This window comes from Poecilia reticulata, linkage group LG16, assembly GCF_000633615.1.
Source record: "Poecilia reticulata strain Guanapo linkage group LG16, Guppy_female_1.0+MT, whole genome shotgun sequence".
Lineage (NCBI taxonomy): Eukaryota > Metazoa > Chordata > Actinopteri > Cyprinodontiformes > Poeciliidae > Poecilia > Poecilia reticulata.
In genome coordinates this window covers 18,326,437-18,345,745 of record NC_024346.1, presented here as the reverse complement: position 1 = coordinate 18,345,745, position 19,309 = coordinate 18,326,437, and the positions used below count along the sequence as shown (strand labels likewise).

The following is a 19,309-nucleotide window of genomic DNA, read 5'->3' as shown; positions in this document are numbered from 1 at the left end:
ATATATACAGGAAAAGGTTTGATTTTATCTCTAAATCAGAAAGCTGTGATATAAATTTTCTCCCAACATTTATATTTTGGTCATACCAACACACCAAACTGGGAAAAATTCCTTTCCAAAACAGAAAAAAGACAGGAGTAGCTTGGAGGTCATCTCCTCCCCCCCTGTGTAAATGGAAATGTGCCAAGAACCAATCACCATCCTGTCAGCTGCTTACAATAGCTGAATGAATTCAAAACAAAGACAGCAACAAAGAACCTCGATTCAATTCAGTTATCATTAGAAGGGTATTTTTGCTTTAAAAGAGATAATCTTCTCATTTTAGGAGGTTCCTCTTCTGTGTGGAATAAACAGAACTCTGAAAAATCTGCTGAAGGATAAAGTTGACACTCTTACTTTTTTTTTTTTAACTGTTTGACACCTTAATTACAAGATAATTACTTATGACTTTCCAACATCTCTCGTCTTTCTGTGCTACTAGGGTACACTATTAGTTGTTTGAAATGCTTCTACTTCGGCTCAAGATGTATCAAGAAGTTGATTGGTAATCCAAATCAATAAATTTCTAGCTTGACCAATTACAAGACAATCAGAAAATTAAAAAATGTTTCCTTCTTTCAGTGTAGTTCCTCTTTACCAACATAAACCTGTTTATTCATTTCTTTTCCATTTCACGCTTGCTGCTGTGGCCAGGTTGCCTTCAACTTTTTTCTATAAGCAAACAAGTTGACTGACACTCAGAGTAAACTAGTACTTGGGAGATTGAATTCAGAAAAAATTTTGATTTTTTTTTTACTTATGGAAAAAAGTTTACAAAAGCTTAAATTGGAAATTAGTCAGAATTGTCTAACTGATTAATGTCTAAACTGGCATCTAAATGCAGCAGATCTCCATAGTTGTCTTTGAATTTTGCTGTTCAGGTCCACTCTGTTGTTTCTTTGGATGATAGATTGCGCCCTTAACCTCCCAAATATCTAAAGAAACCACAAACAAATCAGCTAGACACCAACACAGACAAGAGCACAGCAGGTATAACTGCACAACAACCCCCCTCCTTCACACTACTGACAAATGGGCTTCTATGGTTGTGTGGTTGTTCAGGCTGGCTCAGAGCCAGCGGCAGCCTGTCCTGGACCAGGAGTGGCTTTGACAGTCAAAGAAAAGGCTTGGCAACAAAGAAAGAAGCTCATACTAATGCTGTGTCACAAACAGGCAGCGTTGGAAGACAGACCAAAACAGATTTTGTGCCCCCAACTGATCAGCATTAAACTGCTCTGGTATTATTTGCAAAATGGGATTATGTGTCAGAGAAAGCACTGCCTATACTCGCTATTTTTCAAATACAGCATCCAGCAAAAGGCAGAGGCAATACAGGAGCAACATCTGTCAACATAGGCCTTCCCCGGCGAGATGAGACAGCAAACAGGAACGTAATCCACTGTGATGCTGCCGAGGTAAACGGGTAACTAGAGCCATTTTGTCACGAATGCCTGCGTTCTCTCTGCAACGGGATACCTAAGCTTAACAAAGACCTGAGGCTGCACAGGCCGACATTCTCATTATCAAATTAACCAAACATGCATAGAATATAAGTGGGATTTTAAGGCACACCTCCAATGAAAATAAATATGAAAATTCAGCACTGCTGTACAGGGAGGCCTCCAGATTCATATTCACACAACTCACTATGCAAGTTTTCAGAATGATAAGAAATAGGATAGGCATGATGCTATATAAGCAATCTAAACAAAGGAAACCTCTGAGACACAATTCCTAATAACATTTTAATAACCATCTGAAATATGTCATTCCTCAATGATTTATACTCAATATAGGCATCAACCAAGACAATGACAAATTACATTGCCTTTGTTACAATCTTTGTTGTATAATCTTGTCTGAAAGAGTCTGCAGAATTACCTAAAACAACAATCCACAAATTACTGTGGATGAAGAAGATGAGTAGTAAGCATTTCTGCATAATTCTACATTGTCATGAGTACATGAACTAGTTCAATGTGATTTTTAAATAAAGTGACTGTCAATTCGCTCAACCATGTTCTGTCATAATGGTAACATCAGTTTATAAGCTTACTTTTAAATGTTTCCGATAATAACATTTTACTGTGAAACCCGGTATATTTACTTAAGGTTATTATTCAGCAAGAACCTTATATCAGCCCAAGTCTGTTAGGAATGAACCAATCACATTGCCAGTGATAAAAAAACAAACAAAGCCAGCTTACCTCTGATTGGCTGTCCTTACCAAAAGTTCAAACATTGACAAATTTTATATAAGGGTTAATAGGTTCATAATTCCCACTGTTTTTTTCAATCTATAAACACGTGACGGTCCAACTTTATTTTATTTTTTTGTTTTTCTTAGTTTTCCATAAGTGTCATAAAATCTACATGTTATATTGCTAAGAGAAAGACAAAAAAATCTGCCAGTTAAAGGCTTGAGTGGTGCACTTACATTTATTTGTTCAATTATCAATTATCTGATTACACTTTTAATGAACAATATAATATTTATGTTCCCCGTCTCTATACAGAGAAGGTTATCTGACAAGCTTTTAATGGTGAGATACCTTTATAACCACTTGATTCCAGGTTTTAATTAAATTTAAAAAAATAATTAACCCAAATAGTCAGTTACTTTGTCAGTCAACTGCTACCGACAGAAACTGGGCCAACATGCTTTGTTTTCTGTTAGGTTCCTTCACTTCTTTCTGGGTTGCATCTTTAGTAAAGTTTATAGCGCTGATTTACATGTGCATGTCTGCCCAATCTAAACTCTCTGTCTTTATCTAAGAGAGCATTACTGGTCCTGTTTATGAAACACAAAATGTGCACCTAGAAAGTGAACACACACTCTTGGACTGCAGTTAAGCCAGATCTTCTCCTCAAAGACCAATTAATGCGAGACGAGAAGGCCCCACAGTGGTCTACTGACTCAGCATTTTTTACCAAAGAAACTCCTGCATCTGTGTCCACCAATGGACCACCAGCGTCTGATCTAGTCTGGTTAAGTTCTAATTTATAAGTCTGACCCGTCTTTATGCTTTGGTAACATTTACACATGCACGAAAAAAAACGTATTTATCAGACTGCTTTATATTGTCGGCAATATTCTTTAACTACAAAACATAGAAAGTGAAATAATGGTGCTTCAACTCTCTGCGTAAAGTTTAGTTGAAAGATTGTTTGACAAATTCTCTGCTTATTTTCAGATGCACATTTCTCCCTTAAATGAAAATCCTGTGTGTGCTGAGAGCAATGTCCAAGTCGGTCAGAAAAAAAAAAATTGTTGGAAAAAAGCGAAAGCAGAGCTCTCCTATGAGAAATGAACGGATATAATGAGAAACTGAATATTTGAGGCCTGCAGAGCTCAAACAGTCGGATTTTAATATGCCTGCCTTTTAAACGCTTGTCAAACACATCAAAAAACAGGCAATAAAACTAAGAAAAGCATTTTCAGCATAAAATTGTTGGCTTTTGCGTTTGAATTACGCGCACCAGTGAAATGCTATAAGCTGGAATACACACGCATACACACGCATGCACACGCACACACACTGCACCAAAATAAAAAAATCCCATGCTAAATCAATTATGTAGTCACTAACTGCTCTGATCTTCTGAGGACAATCGAGGGAGTGGAGTCTTTCCTTAAGGACTTAAAACTTAACAAATAACCCGCCAATCAATGTCACATATGTAAGCAAAATCCTTGAACGTATCTCAACATTAGTTCAGTTCAAGAGTTAATCAACATCATCATGGCCAGTTACACTGGAAGTACTCCAGCTGCCTCGTTTGTCCTTCAGAAGAAATAAAACTTCATAAATGTCTCAAAGGCACTGACATGCAAAAGTATTTTTACCCTTTGAGCTTGTCCACATCGTCATGTAACAATGAACTTTAATGTATTTTACTTGTAGCATATGTATGTGATAGATCAAGAGAAGTGGAGCAAAATGATGAAAAGGAAAATGTGAAAAATGTGGCATGGCCCTAAGTAAACTATAATGAAACCAATTGCCTTCAGAAGTCCTTTATTTGTAAGTAGAGTCCACCTCGGTGTAATCTAAGCTCAGCATTTAGAAAAAACGGAAGATCAAGGAATGCACCAGAGATGACACGGAGAAAGTGGTGAAGAAGTTTAAGTTATATAAGAATGTGTCAAGCTTTGACAATATTACTAAGCACTGTTCAATCTGAATAAATTAGGTATGTTTTCAAGGCAAACCTAATAACACATGGATCTCCACCAAAACCGAAAGAGTAGGCAAGGAGAGCGTTAGAGAAGCGCACCCATGGTTTCTTTGGAGGAGTTGCACAGATCCATAACTGAATCAAACACAGATAAATCAAACACACCATCATTAAGGTGACACAAGGAAGCGGAAACACCAGGATGTGGTGATGTATTTGTCCAACATGGTTGGGTAAGAGTTGGTAGGAAGATAGAGCTACATACAAAATAAAACTCTGCAGAACAGCAACAGAAAAACAACCCTAAACAATAGAGTTAAAATTAAAGCATGTTATTGTGACAGAACAGATGGATAAAAGTCTATACTTAAATCTAGTTTAGAATCTGTAGTTTCCAGACACTCTCCATCTAATCTAAAAAAAAGGGTAGAAGCCTCTAGATGTGCAAAGTTGGTAGAAATATACTCCAAGAAATTCAACTGTACCGAAAAATAGTTTAAAAAAAAAGCTAACTAAAGCAAATACGACCTGCATTTTCTTTAAGAGTTCTGGAAATGCACTGACTCAGTCTCTCGCTCAATAACAAGACAACTACCTAAAGACAGAAATGCCTCAGCACATGTCCTGGCAAACTAGTCAGTAAATACCATGAAGAGAAGCTGCATCAGTGATGAGGCGCGAGGGTGAATGTACAAGTCACCACTTTGTGTAGCCAAGCTACATAACATGGTGTGGAAGTGATTAAGGCCCTTAAGCTACCATGACATGGATATCTCCTGGCTCTGTAGCCCTCTGTCAGAGGATCATACTTTAATCTGATTGTAAAGACACTAAGTATGACACAGGCGCCTCAGGAATGTAACCTGTCGTTAATATCAATTACACATGGATCCAATTGCCAATAATCAGGAAGGTTCAGGAATGTTTTCAGTTGGTAGATAACTACGGGGGAAAGAATAATGACATAGTTTTGCTTAGGTTAGTGAAGCTGGTTGCTTTACAGTTCACTTTTTCACATACTCTTTGAATATTTTCTGACATTCTGAGTGACTGCAAAACAAAAAGAGTTAATAAAAAAATGAGAAAATAAAGGTGAAGTGTTTCATTACACCAGTTTGGCATTATTATCATGAGATCAAAGTGTGCTGAACTGCAGGAGGTAAATTCCCGGGCACATTACCGCCATAAAAAAAAAAAAAACAGTAAGCAGAACTAACCATTATTTTTCACTAAATAATTGGCCAACCACCTTTACCCCCAGCCTCCTCTGATTTAATGACCTACATCCATACTACCACCTCATGCCAGCTGGCATGACACAATCCCTGGCAGCCTCGGCCTTTGACGCGAGAAGAAGTGGACCGCTTTAACCTCACAGCTCTCTGTAACCTCCCCATAAGCTCCCAACAATTTCAGCTGGAACTGGGAACGGACGGCACTCTCCATGTCCAACAGAAACACCAGGTCTGGGAGCCGCTTATGAATTCCAAGTTAGACAAATAAATCCATACATGTTTGCGGTACGGCTAACCAGGAACTCTCATGCCAGCCTTTGGTTTGTGAACATCTAAAGTGGGCAGAGCATATACCTAGCATGCTCTACCGTTCACGTAAAACATATGGAGTCAATAAAGTGAAAGGCCAAACAAAGTGCATGAAACTGAAATTAAACTAACACAATTTAGAATCTCAGTTTCGTCGTCTGTCCCCAGGAGTCATGTTAATGCAAAGTGTAGGGTTTTTTGTATCAGGCAGACTTTTCAGCAAAGGAAAATATTAGGAGTTTGTTACAGCTGAAGTGTAGAACTGTGTGTACCTCAGTGATCTAATGAAAAAAAAGTGTCAATGTAAAAGAGATCAGAGTGATTACTCATAAGACAAACTAACAACCTACGTGGTTCAGAATACGTCACTGCTGCCACACGATAAAGGACGCCAAGCGCTATAAAAGACGTGGAAAAAGTTAGACCTTTGGTATGTAGCAAAAAGATGCAAGAGCTGCTGTCATACGGTTTCCTACCCTGACATGTATGCTGGGAATTTTAGGAAACAAATACTGTCACATCTTTTAAGTCTGCATTGCTTTTGATGCGCTGCCTTTTCGAATTCAAACCACTCAACGGCATCAGTGTTAGGTTAATTTTGTCAAGATGTTACCATCTTGTTTGTTTGAAAATTTGAAGATCAGCAGGCCATCTGGGACTGAAATTTTAATGTCCTCTTCAAGTAGTGATCATTTGATGAATTATTCTGACAGTTGGCCTTGCTATCAGTTTCATTTTCAGTTTCAAGCATATGCAATGCTATCCCAACGTAAGCGACTCTCAATCATCATAATCATTTAAGTATCTTTATAGTGTTGAATGTGACTGAATGATGTTATTTTTTTGTCATTTATATAACATTTGTGAAGCAGATTTGTAAAAGCTCTTGTAAAGCATGCATGTGAGAGTTGTGACATTAATGTTGTAAAATATCCAGCTCATCTGTAGCAGCGTCGCCACATTGATAATCAGACCATGCAGACTACAATAAGAAATTCCCGAAAAGGCAATCTGGAGCACAATATATCTTTAGCATCCAGTCTTCTTGCACCATGAACATACAAGGCAGATATGCATCTGCCTCTTCATATGTATCTCAACAATAGTAAAATGACTTCAGACTTTATACGCTTTCCCATGTCTATGAAAGCATGCCATTTGAACTCTGAAAACAAGAACATACCTGTGTTCGTACTAGTTTTGGGACACACAGAGCCATAACATTGCAGTTAAACTATACTGAGCTGAAAAGAAAGCTGTGATTTAATTTCACACCATAATAACAGATGTCTAGCATTCTTCTTGTCTGTGAGGTGAAACCACTCTTTCTCAACATACTCATGTTTTGAGCCCCACTTTGAGGAAGTTTGCTTTTTTCACTTTTCAGTCAAACAAATCTGGACACTAGAACATAAAGAATCATCCACAACAATTTTGAGGTAGATGGTAATTTTGAGGTCACCACTGATTTTAGGCAACTACTGCTCTTCTCCTCAGGGTTGAAGAGATGACGGTGTGAAATGGGAAATTGAAATTCAACTTGCTATCAGATCTAATTACACTGAACTTTTTTATTTTTTTTGCAAGAAGCACTGTTCCTAAATATAATTCAAAACAGCTTCTGGGGGTTAAAATAGTGTCTCATTGGTTTTCAGAGTCAAGAAGGCAATCTGAATTTAAGCAGGCTTTTACTTGTAAAAGGGTGGAGTCATTAATGACTTTAAGACCTTGTCTTAAAAAAAAAAAATCTAATGCCCTTGCATAAGTGGGAAGCAGAACTCATTCAGCTAATGCCTGGAAAATGAATTTTTGAGTAATTCATCCAGTTAGCTTTTATTATCATTCCAATCACTGTAATTGGATCAGATTAGCCACAGAAATACAGCAAGAATAACATTAACGTATATCCCTATAACCAACTAGAACAGTTCCTTCTTATCGGACCTGAATTGCAGTCTCTCTCTCTTTTAAACAGTAATCATACTGCAGTGATTATGGTTGACTGGAAAAGCTGGGAGATATTTGGGTTGTTTTTAAAGCCAGACTCCTGTAATCAGCAATTGTAAGTTACTCTTGAATCAATTTTTATATATATTATATATATATTTCTCTGGGTTGACAGCTAATTTAAAGCATGAACAATTGATTCCGGGAAAATCAGAGTCTGGCGTGTAATGTATATTACTGTATCCACCTGCTTGGTAGGGCCAGAAACTCTTGTATTTTCAGCTTTGTCTGGCATCTGTCCGACACAGAGCTTTTGAAGTGGAAGGAGTATACGACCAACTTTTTTTTTTTCTTTACTGCAGTGTTCAAGTTTATTTTAGTGTATAACTTCAGGCCAGTAATGGAGAGTGTTTCTCATTCTGTGTGCTGTTTACAGACTCTTTCTTCTTCTTTTTCTTTTTGGTGTTTCCAAGTTTTGGCGATAGCAAAGGAAAAAGTTAAGCAACAGACACAGAAGGATGCGATTGTTATCTTACCCTCCATCCTCCTGAAATCCCTCCAGTTCATCCTTCTGCTCTGCCAGGGTAGACTCCAAATCCAAATAGCTTCCATTATGGGACAGCTGGAGGGCGCAGTCATCCGGCTAAGCATGCAACCACACACACACACACACACGCACACACACSCACACACACACACACACACACACACGCACCCCCATACACACACACGCACACACACACACACACACACACACACACACACACACACACATAAAGAGGTTAGAGTTAACCAATGAAATTTTGATCCATTCTCATTAGGTAAAACAAGTGACACCAAAACCCAAAGAAAGCTAAACTGAAAGAGTGTGTTACATTAACACTGTACTTACAATAAGACAAGACAGTTCTTTAATCAGCTCTTCGGCGATAAACACAGTAAAGCTATGAAGCGTCAGAGCTGCTTTTCTGTCTGTGGTCTCTTATCTCTCTGCTCCATCCCCCGCCATGTCCGATAAACTATCATAGAGCGCAATGATTTCACAGTGAGGGCATAATTCGGCTGGTCCTTAAAGGTTGTCATCACCCGACTCGGGTCAAGGAGATGAAGAATGAGAGCGTCTGTTCACTTGTCTGTTTGACCTCTAAAATTGAAGATATTAACCTATTTATATTGGAGGTCTGTCGGCTCCGCAGGACCCCGGCTCCGGCAGCGAAGCAAGGACGCAGGAAAACAAATACCATTAAAGAGTCCAAACATTTGATTTCAGGAGCAGAGACTTGGCACCGCTCCGCTCCACTAACACTCTGGGTGTCTAAAACAACATGTGGTACGGGCAGATCTGTTCACTCTGCTCCGTAATGAAACACAAAGGAGGAGAGATTTGGGAGGCAAATCTCCAACATCTTTATTTATAATGAGCAACATGTGTAGTAAATACGCAACATGTAGGATTTCTCACAGAAGTCCATTTACTCCCAGACTGATGCACTGCCACTTCCTTCCTTCATTCTGTATATGACAGTAACTTCATTAAACATGCTGGAGCAACACAGGAAGAGACTTTATGGCTTTGAAGTGTTTAGCCACTCTGTTTGCATTACTGCACTCTAAGACTATGTCAAATTTTGGAACTGAGACAAAACATGTGGTTAGATAGGATAGCTCTCAATCCCCCCCAACCCTCCTTCTGACATTTTTTTCTGATTCAGAGCTGCAGTCCCCTCTACTCACTGGTTCAGCAGGTAACGATGTGAAAATACTAGGGCTGTAGTGATACAGTAATCTCACGATACAATACAATACACGGTATACTGCTCACGATATGATATATATTGCGATATTCAGCAAACAATACAATTCAATACACTTTTACAATTTTCTGAATGATTTTAGAGGGACAGAGTGATTTTGGTGACCTTTTATGACTGTTATAGAGTTGGATTTAATTAATTTAACTGAAAACTGATTAAAAGCACCAACTACACAATACCTGGCTCTGGTTGGACATGGACACAGACTTAAAGTCGACAACTGGACAAAATGAATCAAAGAAGTGGTGAGAAAACATGTTTCTTTTAATTGAAACAGTACAAACTGTTGCGTATGCATTTGTAAAGTAAATAAAGTGCACCAAGTACCCTCCTCGGAATAGTTTGGTACCTTTTTAACCTTGACACTTAACATCTGAAGGAATCACTCTAAGCCTGATGACCTAATCACTCTCCCGGCGAAGCAAGCAGTGAGTGAGCAAGGTGACAGTTGGATGTTATGATACTTGCGGATGAATATCGATTTTTTTTCTAGGAAAGAAAATATCAATATATATCGCAAAATTAATATTATTACACAGCCCTAGAAAATACCCTTAAAACAAAAAAGATATTTTATTGCAGTTGCTGATTATTTTATTTAAATTCAATTATCTTATTACATAGAGAATAGAAGCTTTCATTTAATAATCATTCAGTGTATTTATTTACGCTAATGCATCCATCTATCTAAGCCACTCTTTAGGAAGGACAAGAAACCATGCCATAAAAGTAAGTAAGTCAAATGTATGTTCATGTGAAGTCATTAAAAAATAACTGCTTGCCGACGCCTACCTGTATGTGAAGTCAGAGCAACAATAAAAAGTTTTTGAAGAAAAAAAAACAGGGTTGCAAAACATTTATTGAGCTATTGCACACAGTCAGGATGATAACAAAAGCCAGATATTAAAAAATTTAAAAAATATTGCGTTCTTGGGATCACCAAGTTATCATGGATGTTATCTACCTGAGAGTTGATGGTTTGAGAGACATGACAGATGTAAATATTTAGTCTTCTAAAAGACAATGGACCTTTATCCGGAACTGTCCTCTGTTCAAAGGACCAGACAAGAAATCAGCCAGGAAAATTGATGAAAATATGTTGTATAGTGACAATAATGAACATAAACTATTCAATTTTGCAAAACTACAAAAACAGGCAGCATAGTTGGAATTGGTGTTAAAGCTTTTCTAAGGTTGTATGTCTCTCAGAGGTGTAACTTAGTAACCCTAGTAAGGTTACTAATGATTGGAAGACATCTAACGGATAGAGGGCATGTTTGACTTAAAACAGGATTTGTGTTTGTAGCATATGGAATAATCAATTTATAGCTAAATACTTTACTATCTATGATTTTATTCTGCTGCAATAACTGTTTTTTGCAAATGTTGAGCAGGATTCAAAACAACTATCTATCTGCTCTTTATTTTTATTTAAGAAATAAATGAGCAGCAAAAAGTATGAATGCCAACTTTTCCCAAAGATGATGCAACAGAACAAAATAACTTTAAAGAAATTAGTTATTGGTAAGTGCCTTTTTAAAAGACTGGATCAGAAATAGAAAGACACAGGGAGACGGAAAGAAAAGAGGAAAAACAAACCCAGCAAAGCAAAGGATGTAAGATTATAGGACATTAGAGAGAATCCAAGCATTAAGCATACATTTATGACTTTGGTTTTCTACAGTGGCATTAATATAAAATGCAATGCGAAAAATAAGAAACTAATTCCCATTACCCCATACTGAACTACCAAAGAAACATTGTTGTATTTTATTGAATTCAGGTCTTTATCCCCTTTATCTGTACATTACACTCAAAGAACTCAATGAACCAAACAGAAAACAAGAGCAAAATCGTTGCTGTCTGTTTTTTCACTCTGCATTACCTTAAATAGACAAAGCACTGAATCAGTCCTGCAGCTGTAACCAATAATTAGCCAACTGTGGAACCAATAAATGACTAGCAGACCGACAAAAAGCTAAGAGGCAAACTCAGAGCTTTCTGTTTCTCTATGTATCCACACTTTCACGTCCACTCTTAACTCCCTTATATTCCTCATTAATCAACCTGGATTACACATCACAGCTATTGGTACACAAGTAATGCAAGGCCAGGGTGGTGCGCTTAATTGTCCCTAATCCAAGAATCGGAAGGAATGCAGGTCACAACTTATCAGAAGCAGGGACTTGTTTGGCTGTCTCCTGCCCAGGACTTGAACCCACAGTAGCACTGCGATGGCCAAGTCCAGAGAAGCAACCGCAAGCGCTCTGCTCGCACTGAGGTCTGGCCTCTCCCTTCAACAACCATGCTGTGGTCCACTGACCAGGGAGGCAGTGCAGGGAAAAATGACTAAAAATAAACACCATGCAATTTCCAATTTAAAGCTTCTATCACACTCCAGTTTATTTTATTCAAGCAAGGAGAGACATCTAGAAGCAAACAGCGTCGACTAAGCACACTGCATGCACACTCCTGCATATTCATTGCATGTACTGCCTCTGTAGTGGCTACCTCGCACATCTGTGTTTGCAAAGTGCAATAAACTCTACGTCACACCAGATGAAATCCAGAAATCTCCTTCATTAAGCTTTTGATGGAGCTACCTTGGGGTCTTCTTGTGAAGGCACATGACACCAAAGCACACCTGATGCACAAATGAGAAACCACAACAGTAATCTGAAGTTCCTGTCAGGCACAGTGTTGGACAATGCATTCTTTTGAAAGGGGCCTTCTGCTGCGACAACTCCTCAAAATGCATGGAGGAGAAAAACCTCAGCGCCGCATGACAATGAGAACAGCAATTCAAAGGAGGAACCTGTATTTTAAAGTGTTTTACATAACGTCTCATTTAACACAGCTTCTTATTATGGGGCCAGAAAAAAATGCAGAAAAACAATTGACTCTGAAGTTTAAATTGGTAAAGTCACAGTCCAGAATTGGAATCAAACAGCAGCTGACCAGAAGTGGTATGGCGGAGCTTTGATTTACAGATGCGTGCCAGCAAACATTAAGCGCATTCCTTCCCTGTGACGCCAATAGGGTGTGAAACAATTCTCGCACCTGAGTTGTGGATCATTGCATCTTCTCCAAAGTTATCCTAGATGCTGTTTGTTCACAGTAAAATTTAATTTAAAAAAAAGACATGGAAGCCACATTTTTGAGGTTTAATTTGAACAAGACAGTGAAAACCATGTACCACATTGTCTTCCACTTCTCAGTTATTAGCACTATGTATATCATCACTATGTAAGTCTCAAAAAATGATGCAGCACATAAAGTGTCATTTTTTTATGTGTCGCATAAAAATGAGGCACATGCATAATGAAACTTATGCATGTGTCATGACATGCATTTTATTGTGCCATGACAAAATAGGGAACAGTTCAAAAGGTAGGATTTTGCTGTAAATGCCAAAAAAACTGGATTAATTATTGCTTACAGGACATGCTTTAGACACACATTTACACACTTTCTGGAGAACATACTGTGTCTTTATGACCTACATTTGAATAGCGCTTTATGAAGTCTGAAGACTTTATAAACACTACTTCGGTCATTCCCCCATTCTTTCACACACTGATGGTGGAAAGCTACATTGTAGTCATAGCTACCCCAAAGGCTGCTATTCAATCGGCGCCACCAGGTCCTCTGACCAGCACCAGCAGGGAAGGTGGGTGAGGTGTTTTGTCCAAGGGTTACAAAGATGAACTCCTACCTCCTAGGCTACTGTCATCCTGTTTTTATTTGTAGAAAAAAATGCCACGGCAAGACCACACACTCAGCACCCTACACGTTGACTTTAAACCTTTCTTCTTCCCAGGTGCTACTCTATCAATAGCACAGTCCAATTTAATGCAGGATTAACTACACCCATGTACAGATCTCCAAACTTCAGCTTTAGGAACTGACGACCACAGCTCAGAAACAACAAGCTGCCTGGATCCCTGGACACCATGTGTGAACAGCACGCTATTTATATCAGATTGACCTCTGAGCTCTGGGGCTCAAGGCTTGTTGCTTGAGCCATTTACAGGGTCACTCTTAAAACAAATTCTTTAAAGAGTGTAAATCACAGAACAACTTGCTGCATACTGTGACACCATCGTTGTTGCTGAGATATAGTGAACGAAATTACACCCAAGCAGTAATGCCAATGGATAGAAAGCAAAGATTGGGCTCATTTTTTAGTACATCAGTGTTTTGTTTGGGGGTTTTTTGCTTGTTTTTTTCACTGCTACCTTCCATCTGAAATACTTCAAAGTTTCTCTGTCACATCCTGTCAATGGAAGCGAGCTGGCGTCTGAATGTGAAGCAAGCCTGTGGTAATCTACAACCACCCAAAAGCTTCCATGTCCCCAACTCTGTGTAAACAATCTGCAATAACACAGATCTGACAGGACAATGAAAGACCCAAAATACATTTTGAGGTATGTGACATCCCTATTAAACAAAGATAAAAGCGCATTAAAGTATGATGGGTTACGCAACTATGTTTCACTTGACTTTGAAAGGTGAAAAGGTGATATTTCTTTTCAGTGTATTTGAGTCCGCATGGTCAAACTGGAAGGCCAAAACAAACATTTCTAAAGATTTCGATGTTGGGAAGCCTTCAAAAGACATTGAAAGAAAAACAAATAGAAATAAATCGAGCTATTCTTGTTGTTTTTCTGATCAAAACAATTGCACCATTCAAAACAAAAACATTTAGGTGACTTCAAGCTGTTTAAAAATGGCTATAATATTGTCAACAGAGGAAAAATCAAGGTGTTGCAAGATGAATAATGTGGTAGGTATCACCTTGGTCCTGAAGATTTGCTGAAAGCAGATTGTGGCACATTCTAACGAACAAAGTTCATCAATCTGACAAGGAAATCACAGGAGCTGTGAAGTTTTTTGGGTTTTTTATTTTTACATTTTGTCATGTAACATGTTTGTAAAGTTTCTAAAAAGTTTGCATTTCAGTTCTACGAATTCATGTACGTAACACTAGTAAATCGAGTCCCCCATGTGTGTAAGTTCAGTAACAGAAAGTCTCAGGATATTGTTAAGAGAACATTAAAGTACCACAAGGACCAGTGGTACTTTAATGTACCACTGGTCCAAGTACCACTGGTCCTTGTGGTACTTTAATGTTCTCCTTGACAGGTCAAGTAGAAAGTTGTGGAGGAAACTTGGTGACTCGCCTAAGTCTAAACCTCCATGCTGGCCAAAAGGAGCACCAATCAAAGAAGAAGTAAAGAGGTACATGGAAGAGCTGAAGAGATCCACAGCTCTGGTCGAACACTTCGTTGACAGATCAACTATTGGTCAGGCACCCCATGAATTTGGCCTTCATTGAGGAGCGCCAAAAGAAACCAATCAAAAGTATTGTCATCAGTTTGCCACAAAGCATTTAGGAAACACACCAAGCATGAGGAAGAACATATTCTGGTCAGATGAGGATAAAGTTAAACTTTTTTGGCCTACATGCAAAATATGAAGTCTGGAGGAAAATCAACATGGCACATGTCACCCTGAATACATCATCCCATCACTGATTCACAGCAGTGAAAGCATCATGTCTTAGGGGTTCTTCAGGGATAGGGAAGCTATTCAAATACAAATCCATTTCACACTTTTCATTTGTGAGGAAAGTTGAAAAGCATTTATTTTCTACTTCACCATGGTGCACTATTTCCTGTCGGTCTGTCAGAGGGTGAATATTTGAGCAAGGTACTGAACGAGTCCCTTTCCTTACAGGTATGCATTTTTTGTATTCAACACAACATGTCACTAAATCTATACATATGACGTAAACTTAGTTGTTTTACATGTTCAAAATTAATTCATTACCAACAACCCTTCAGAAAGAGTAAGAGGTTATCATTCCCGCATCACTGAGGGTAACTAAGGTAACCACTGTTTGGATCCATCAGCATTTCTGCACCAGGTCACTTGCTCAATGATCCAGTTTGGCTTGGTAACCTAGTAACCCCATCAACACCCTTAGGACAATTCTTAGTTTAAGAGTGTTAAAGTGTAGCTCAGCTCGTTGAAGAATAACAACAGAAGCAATACATGTTTGCATACATACCTTGTGTGGTGCTTTCAGCAGCCTATGGACTCCAGCTATCTGATTGATCAGAGGAATATCTTCCCTAAAGGTGTACAGAGGCGGTCTGGTGGGCTCTGGGAAATTGGTGCTGTTGAAAGGGTCGGTGTCATCTAAGAACTGCACCTTGCATGTAAGCGTAGCCATGATGTATCCATTCAAGGTGATATGAAGTGATCAGAATAGTGGATGCGACGCTGAAACCTCTGACACCAGCGCAACCCTCCTCCTTCTCCTTCTCCTTCTCCTCCTCCTCTCGCTGCTGCTGCTGCTGCTGCTGCGGGGGCTGCGAACTACCGGCAGGTTCTCTGCAGTGGCGATCTCCCGCACCCTGTTATCCTTGGAGCTTCCCCATGAGTTTCACACTGCGCAGATGGGGCTGCCGCAATATTTGGTCCGGGATAAGTCACTGGGAGACCGGACTGGTCAGAGCGCTGCCGAGGAGGACTGAGCGACAGTGTCCAAGGGCATTGCAGGCAGACTGCGGTGTTCGGACGGGGCTGCTGCACTTGGTGTCTGGTCTGCGAGAGCGATGCATAAACTCTGCCAGAGGGATTCAGCAGTCGGACCTCAGCCGGCGGACCCACAACAGCTCATGTTACAGGCGCAACCGTGACCTCTAGTGGCTAAAATAAAAAGTGCAACAAAAAAATTTTAAAAAATACCCACGTTGCAGTTGACTTGAATAAAAATGTTCCGTAGCAAAACACTCTAAATATAAAATGTCAATAAATATAATATATCGCATATTTTGTAAAATACAGAATTAGACATTTGAAGCATTTACATCCACCAAATTCTTATTATATGTTGCATAGCACCATTCATAATGCAAAGGGTGATTTAAAGTGCTTTACAGGAAATTACACTAACGAATAACTAGACCTTGTATTTTGAGGTGCCATACAAGACAAGATCACAGTGTGATGGAAGTCCAGGATTAAAAGTGTGATTTTAAAAGAGATTTGAAAACAGGAAGAGAGGAGGCCTGTCTGACACTGAAGGGTAACTTGTTCCATAACTTCGGAGAAACAACAGCAAATGGTCTGTCACCTCATAATCAGCAGTAGTTTTAGGGACTGTCAGCAGTAACTGATCATGCCGATGATAAATACTTTTGAAAGTCTTTTGCAAACAATAAATTTAAAAGTGTGACATGTATTTTTGTTAATTTCCCGATAATTCAAAGGTCAATGCTTTGCACAGTCACCTTTATTGTAATCGCAGATGCCAAACTTTGTGAGTAAGTCTCTTTCTGTTTTCCATGTATAGAGAGTCAGGAAACTAATATGGCAATGCCTTAGAAACAATAATGATCATGGAGTAATAAATTAAATATGTGCCAAGAAGTACAGAATATACCATTTGTTCTGTAGTTCAGAACACAAACATCAAAACACCCAAGGAATGTGATGAAGCTATATGATGGAATAAACCTGAAAGACAACAAATGGCAATAATATTCTAGCTTTCATTTGTGGCTTAGTTGTACTTTTCATAGTGATGATTTAAATAATCTTGTTCACAGATGTCCATGTCCAAATGGGAAGTACTGTATTACCATTCTCCAACACAGGTAACTCAAGTATTATTTTCCAGGAATCGTTAGTCTTGAATGACTGAATGCTGAAATTTGATGCAGTTGTGTTCAAGAAGACACCTCTGTTCTTGTTTATAAGTTTTGTAAAAGTCTTTTATTCATACAGTACTTTTGAAAGAATGCCATAACTGTGCTTTTGTGATTAGAAGAGACAACGCATGCCTCATTTTTTATTTTTTAAAAGCTTTTTATAGTGTCTGTTTGCTATTATTGATTACTTGGAGCAATATTAATGGATGGTAATCACTTGTTGGGTGAGGAGAGCCAGGAAATGAAACATATTTATTGTTACCTGACGTGTTCCAAAATTCTTTCAAAGAAAAAAAAATACTGATATGATTGTGTGTATGTTTTATATTTATTTGACATGGATCATAAACATACTGAAGCAAAAGGAATTCAATGCTGGAGCTCAAATGTGAGGTCATATTCCATCTGTCCAGCAGGTGTCACTGTGGGTTTTCATCAACACTGTTAAAGCGCTGATGGGGTTTGCAAAAATACAACGCAATTTGTAAATCTAATGTCTTTGTGGTTGTGTGCAGGTAACAGTGAGGTAAACAGGATATTGTGAGAAATAAAATATTGACACATTATCACCGTCTCAGTCTTTATCCCATGCTGTTGTTGGATTTGTTATCACCAGAACATCATGCTGTGCCTCACATTTGCTTACAGAGATGCTTTCTAAGATAACAGTAACACATCAGCGCAACAAAATGCTTAAAGCACTTATTGTTTATGTCTTATTCAGTAGCTGCCTGTACTCACAACACCAAATAAAAACAACAAATTTTAGATGTTCATTACATAAAAAAGTTATTCAAGAAAGAACTAAAATTAAATTAAAATGATCCCACTACAACTCAGTTACTTGACTTATTTTGATGACCAATCTGACATGAACATTCAAAATGAGCTGAAGATTTGGTTCAGAAAACTGTTGATGTGTTCTACTCTAAGTTTCACGTGTCTACACATGTCATATTATTAACTGTTTACACTTAAGTAGGTTTAAGTAGGTTACAAACAAACAAACCAGATCACGTCATAAAGGAAACAAAATTCGTGTTGAATATACTCATGCCAAGTGATTTCTTTATATTGAGATATATTTAAGCTTGTAGGTATACTAAGTTGTTAAAACGTGAGCAATTTTGTTAAATTGTTTATTTAATTTAGGTGACATGTTATCCAAAATGTGTCACAATGTGCCATTTCAGAATAAGTATTTTTTATAATGTAGTCAGAATTTCACTAATTTCTTTTGGGTGTTACATAAATACATAATTTTAACAACAACAACAACAAAACATCAACACATTTTTAGACTGAGCAAGTAAATCATTGATTCTACAGAAAAGTTTATGAATGCATTGGACACCAAATACTCTGGGTCTGTCTTAAAAGTTGCTTTGGTTAGCATTTTTTATTGTATTTTTTGGTTTACGTAGCATGGAAAAGCCAAAAAACGACAATGATATTATTAATTATTACGATTTACATCGCAAGATTGTACTAACACGCTCTTTCTACATCCTTTAAATTTTACTAAAAAGATTACTGAACATATTTGATTATTGTTTTCAATCATAAAAGCATGTCTCTGTCTTTTATTTGACCTAATCATATTATGTATTACCTTCACACATCATCTTATCGATCACTTTCAATCACCTAAAGCTTTGGCTGCTTTATGACTGTAGCTGCTTGTTAGTTTCCCACCTGTGGACCTAAGAGTGATGCAATGTTGCCTGATGAACCCTTAATGTAACTTTTGTGTCACATGTCAACAGTTCATGTGGGTGTATGAGCAGTGGGAATGCATGTCACTGAGGGTGCATGCATGTTCTCTCCCGAGCATGTGTGCATTCTGAATCACACACAGGTACGTAGTTGTCCTTTTTGTGCGTGTTGTGGACGGACGGCGATATTGTCCCCAGAGCGTCACGTGCTGTGGAATATGCTGGCTACCTTTGTTGTCCCTCTGCCTGTTCTGCTTTTCTGGCACTTTCATACAATGGTGCACTTGAACACTGCGGTGTTATTAAGCCTTTCAAACTACTACAGCTTGAATTCCAACTCTCGGGAAAAG

General features: G+C 38.4%; 1 protein-coding gene across 4 annotated transcripts in view; it reads right to left on the bottom strand.

Moving 5' to 3' along the window:
* Positions 1–16,185, bottom strand: part of fhod3b (formin homology 2 domain containing 3b) — a 104,263-nt gene extending 88,078 nt beyond the window's left edge. For all 4 annotated transcript variants that reach the window (XM_008432463.2, XM_017309596.1, XM_017309598.1 and 1 more), the window contains exons 1-2: positions 15,597–16,185; positions 8,246–8,352 (exon numbers count right to left, since the gene is read on the bottom strand). In XM_008432463.2, coding sequence (XP_008430685.1) covers positions 8,246–8,352; positions 15,597–15,761 — 272 coding nt within the window. In that variant the 5' untranslated portion in view covers positions 15,762–16,185. The remainder of the gene's footprint in view (positions 1–8,245; positions 8,353–15,596) is intronic.
* Between the last annotated feature and the right edge of the window lie 3,124 nt (positions 16,186–19,309).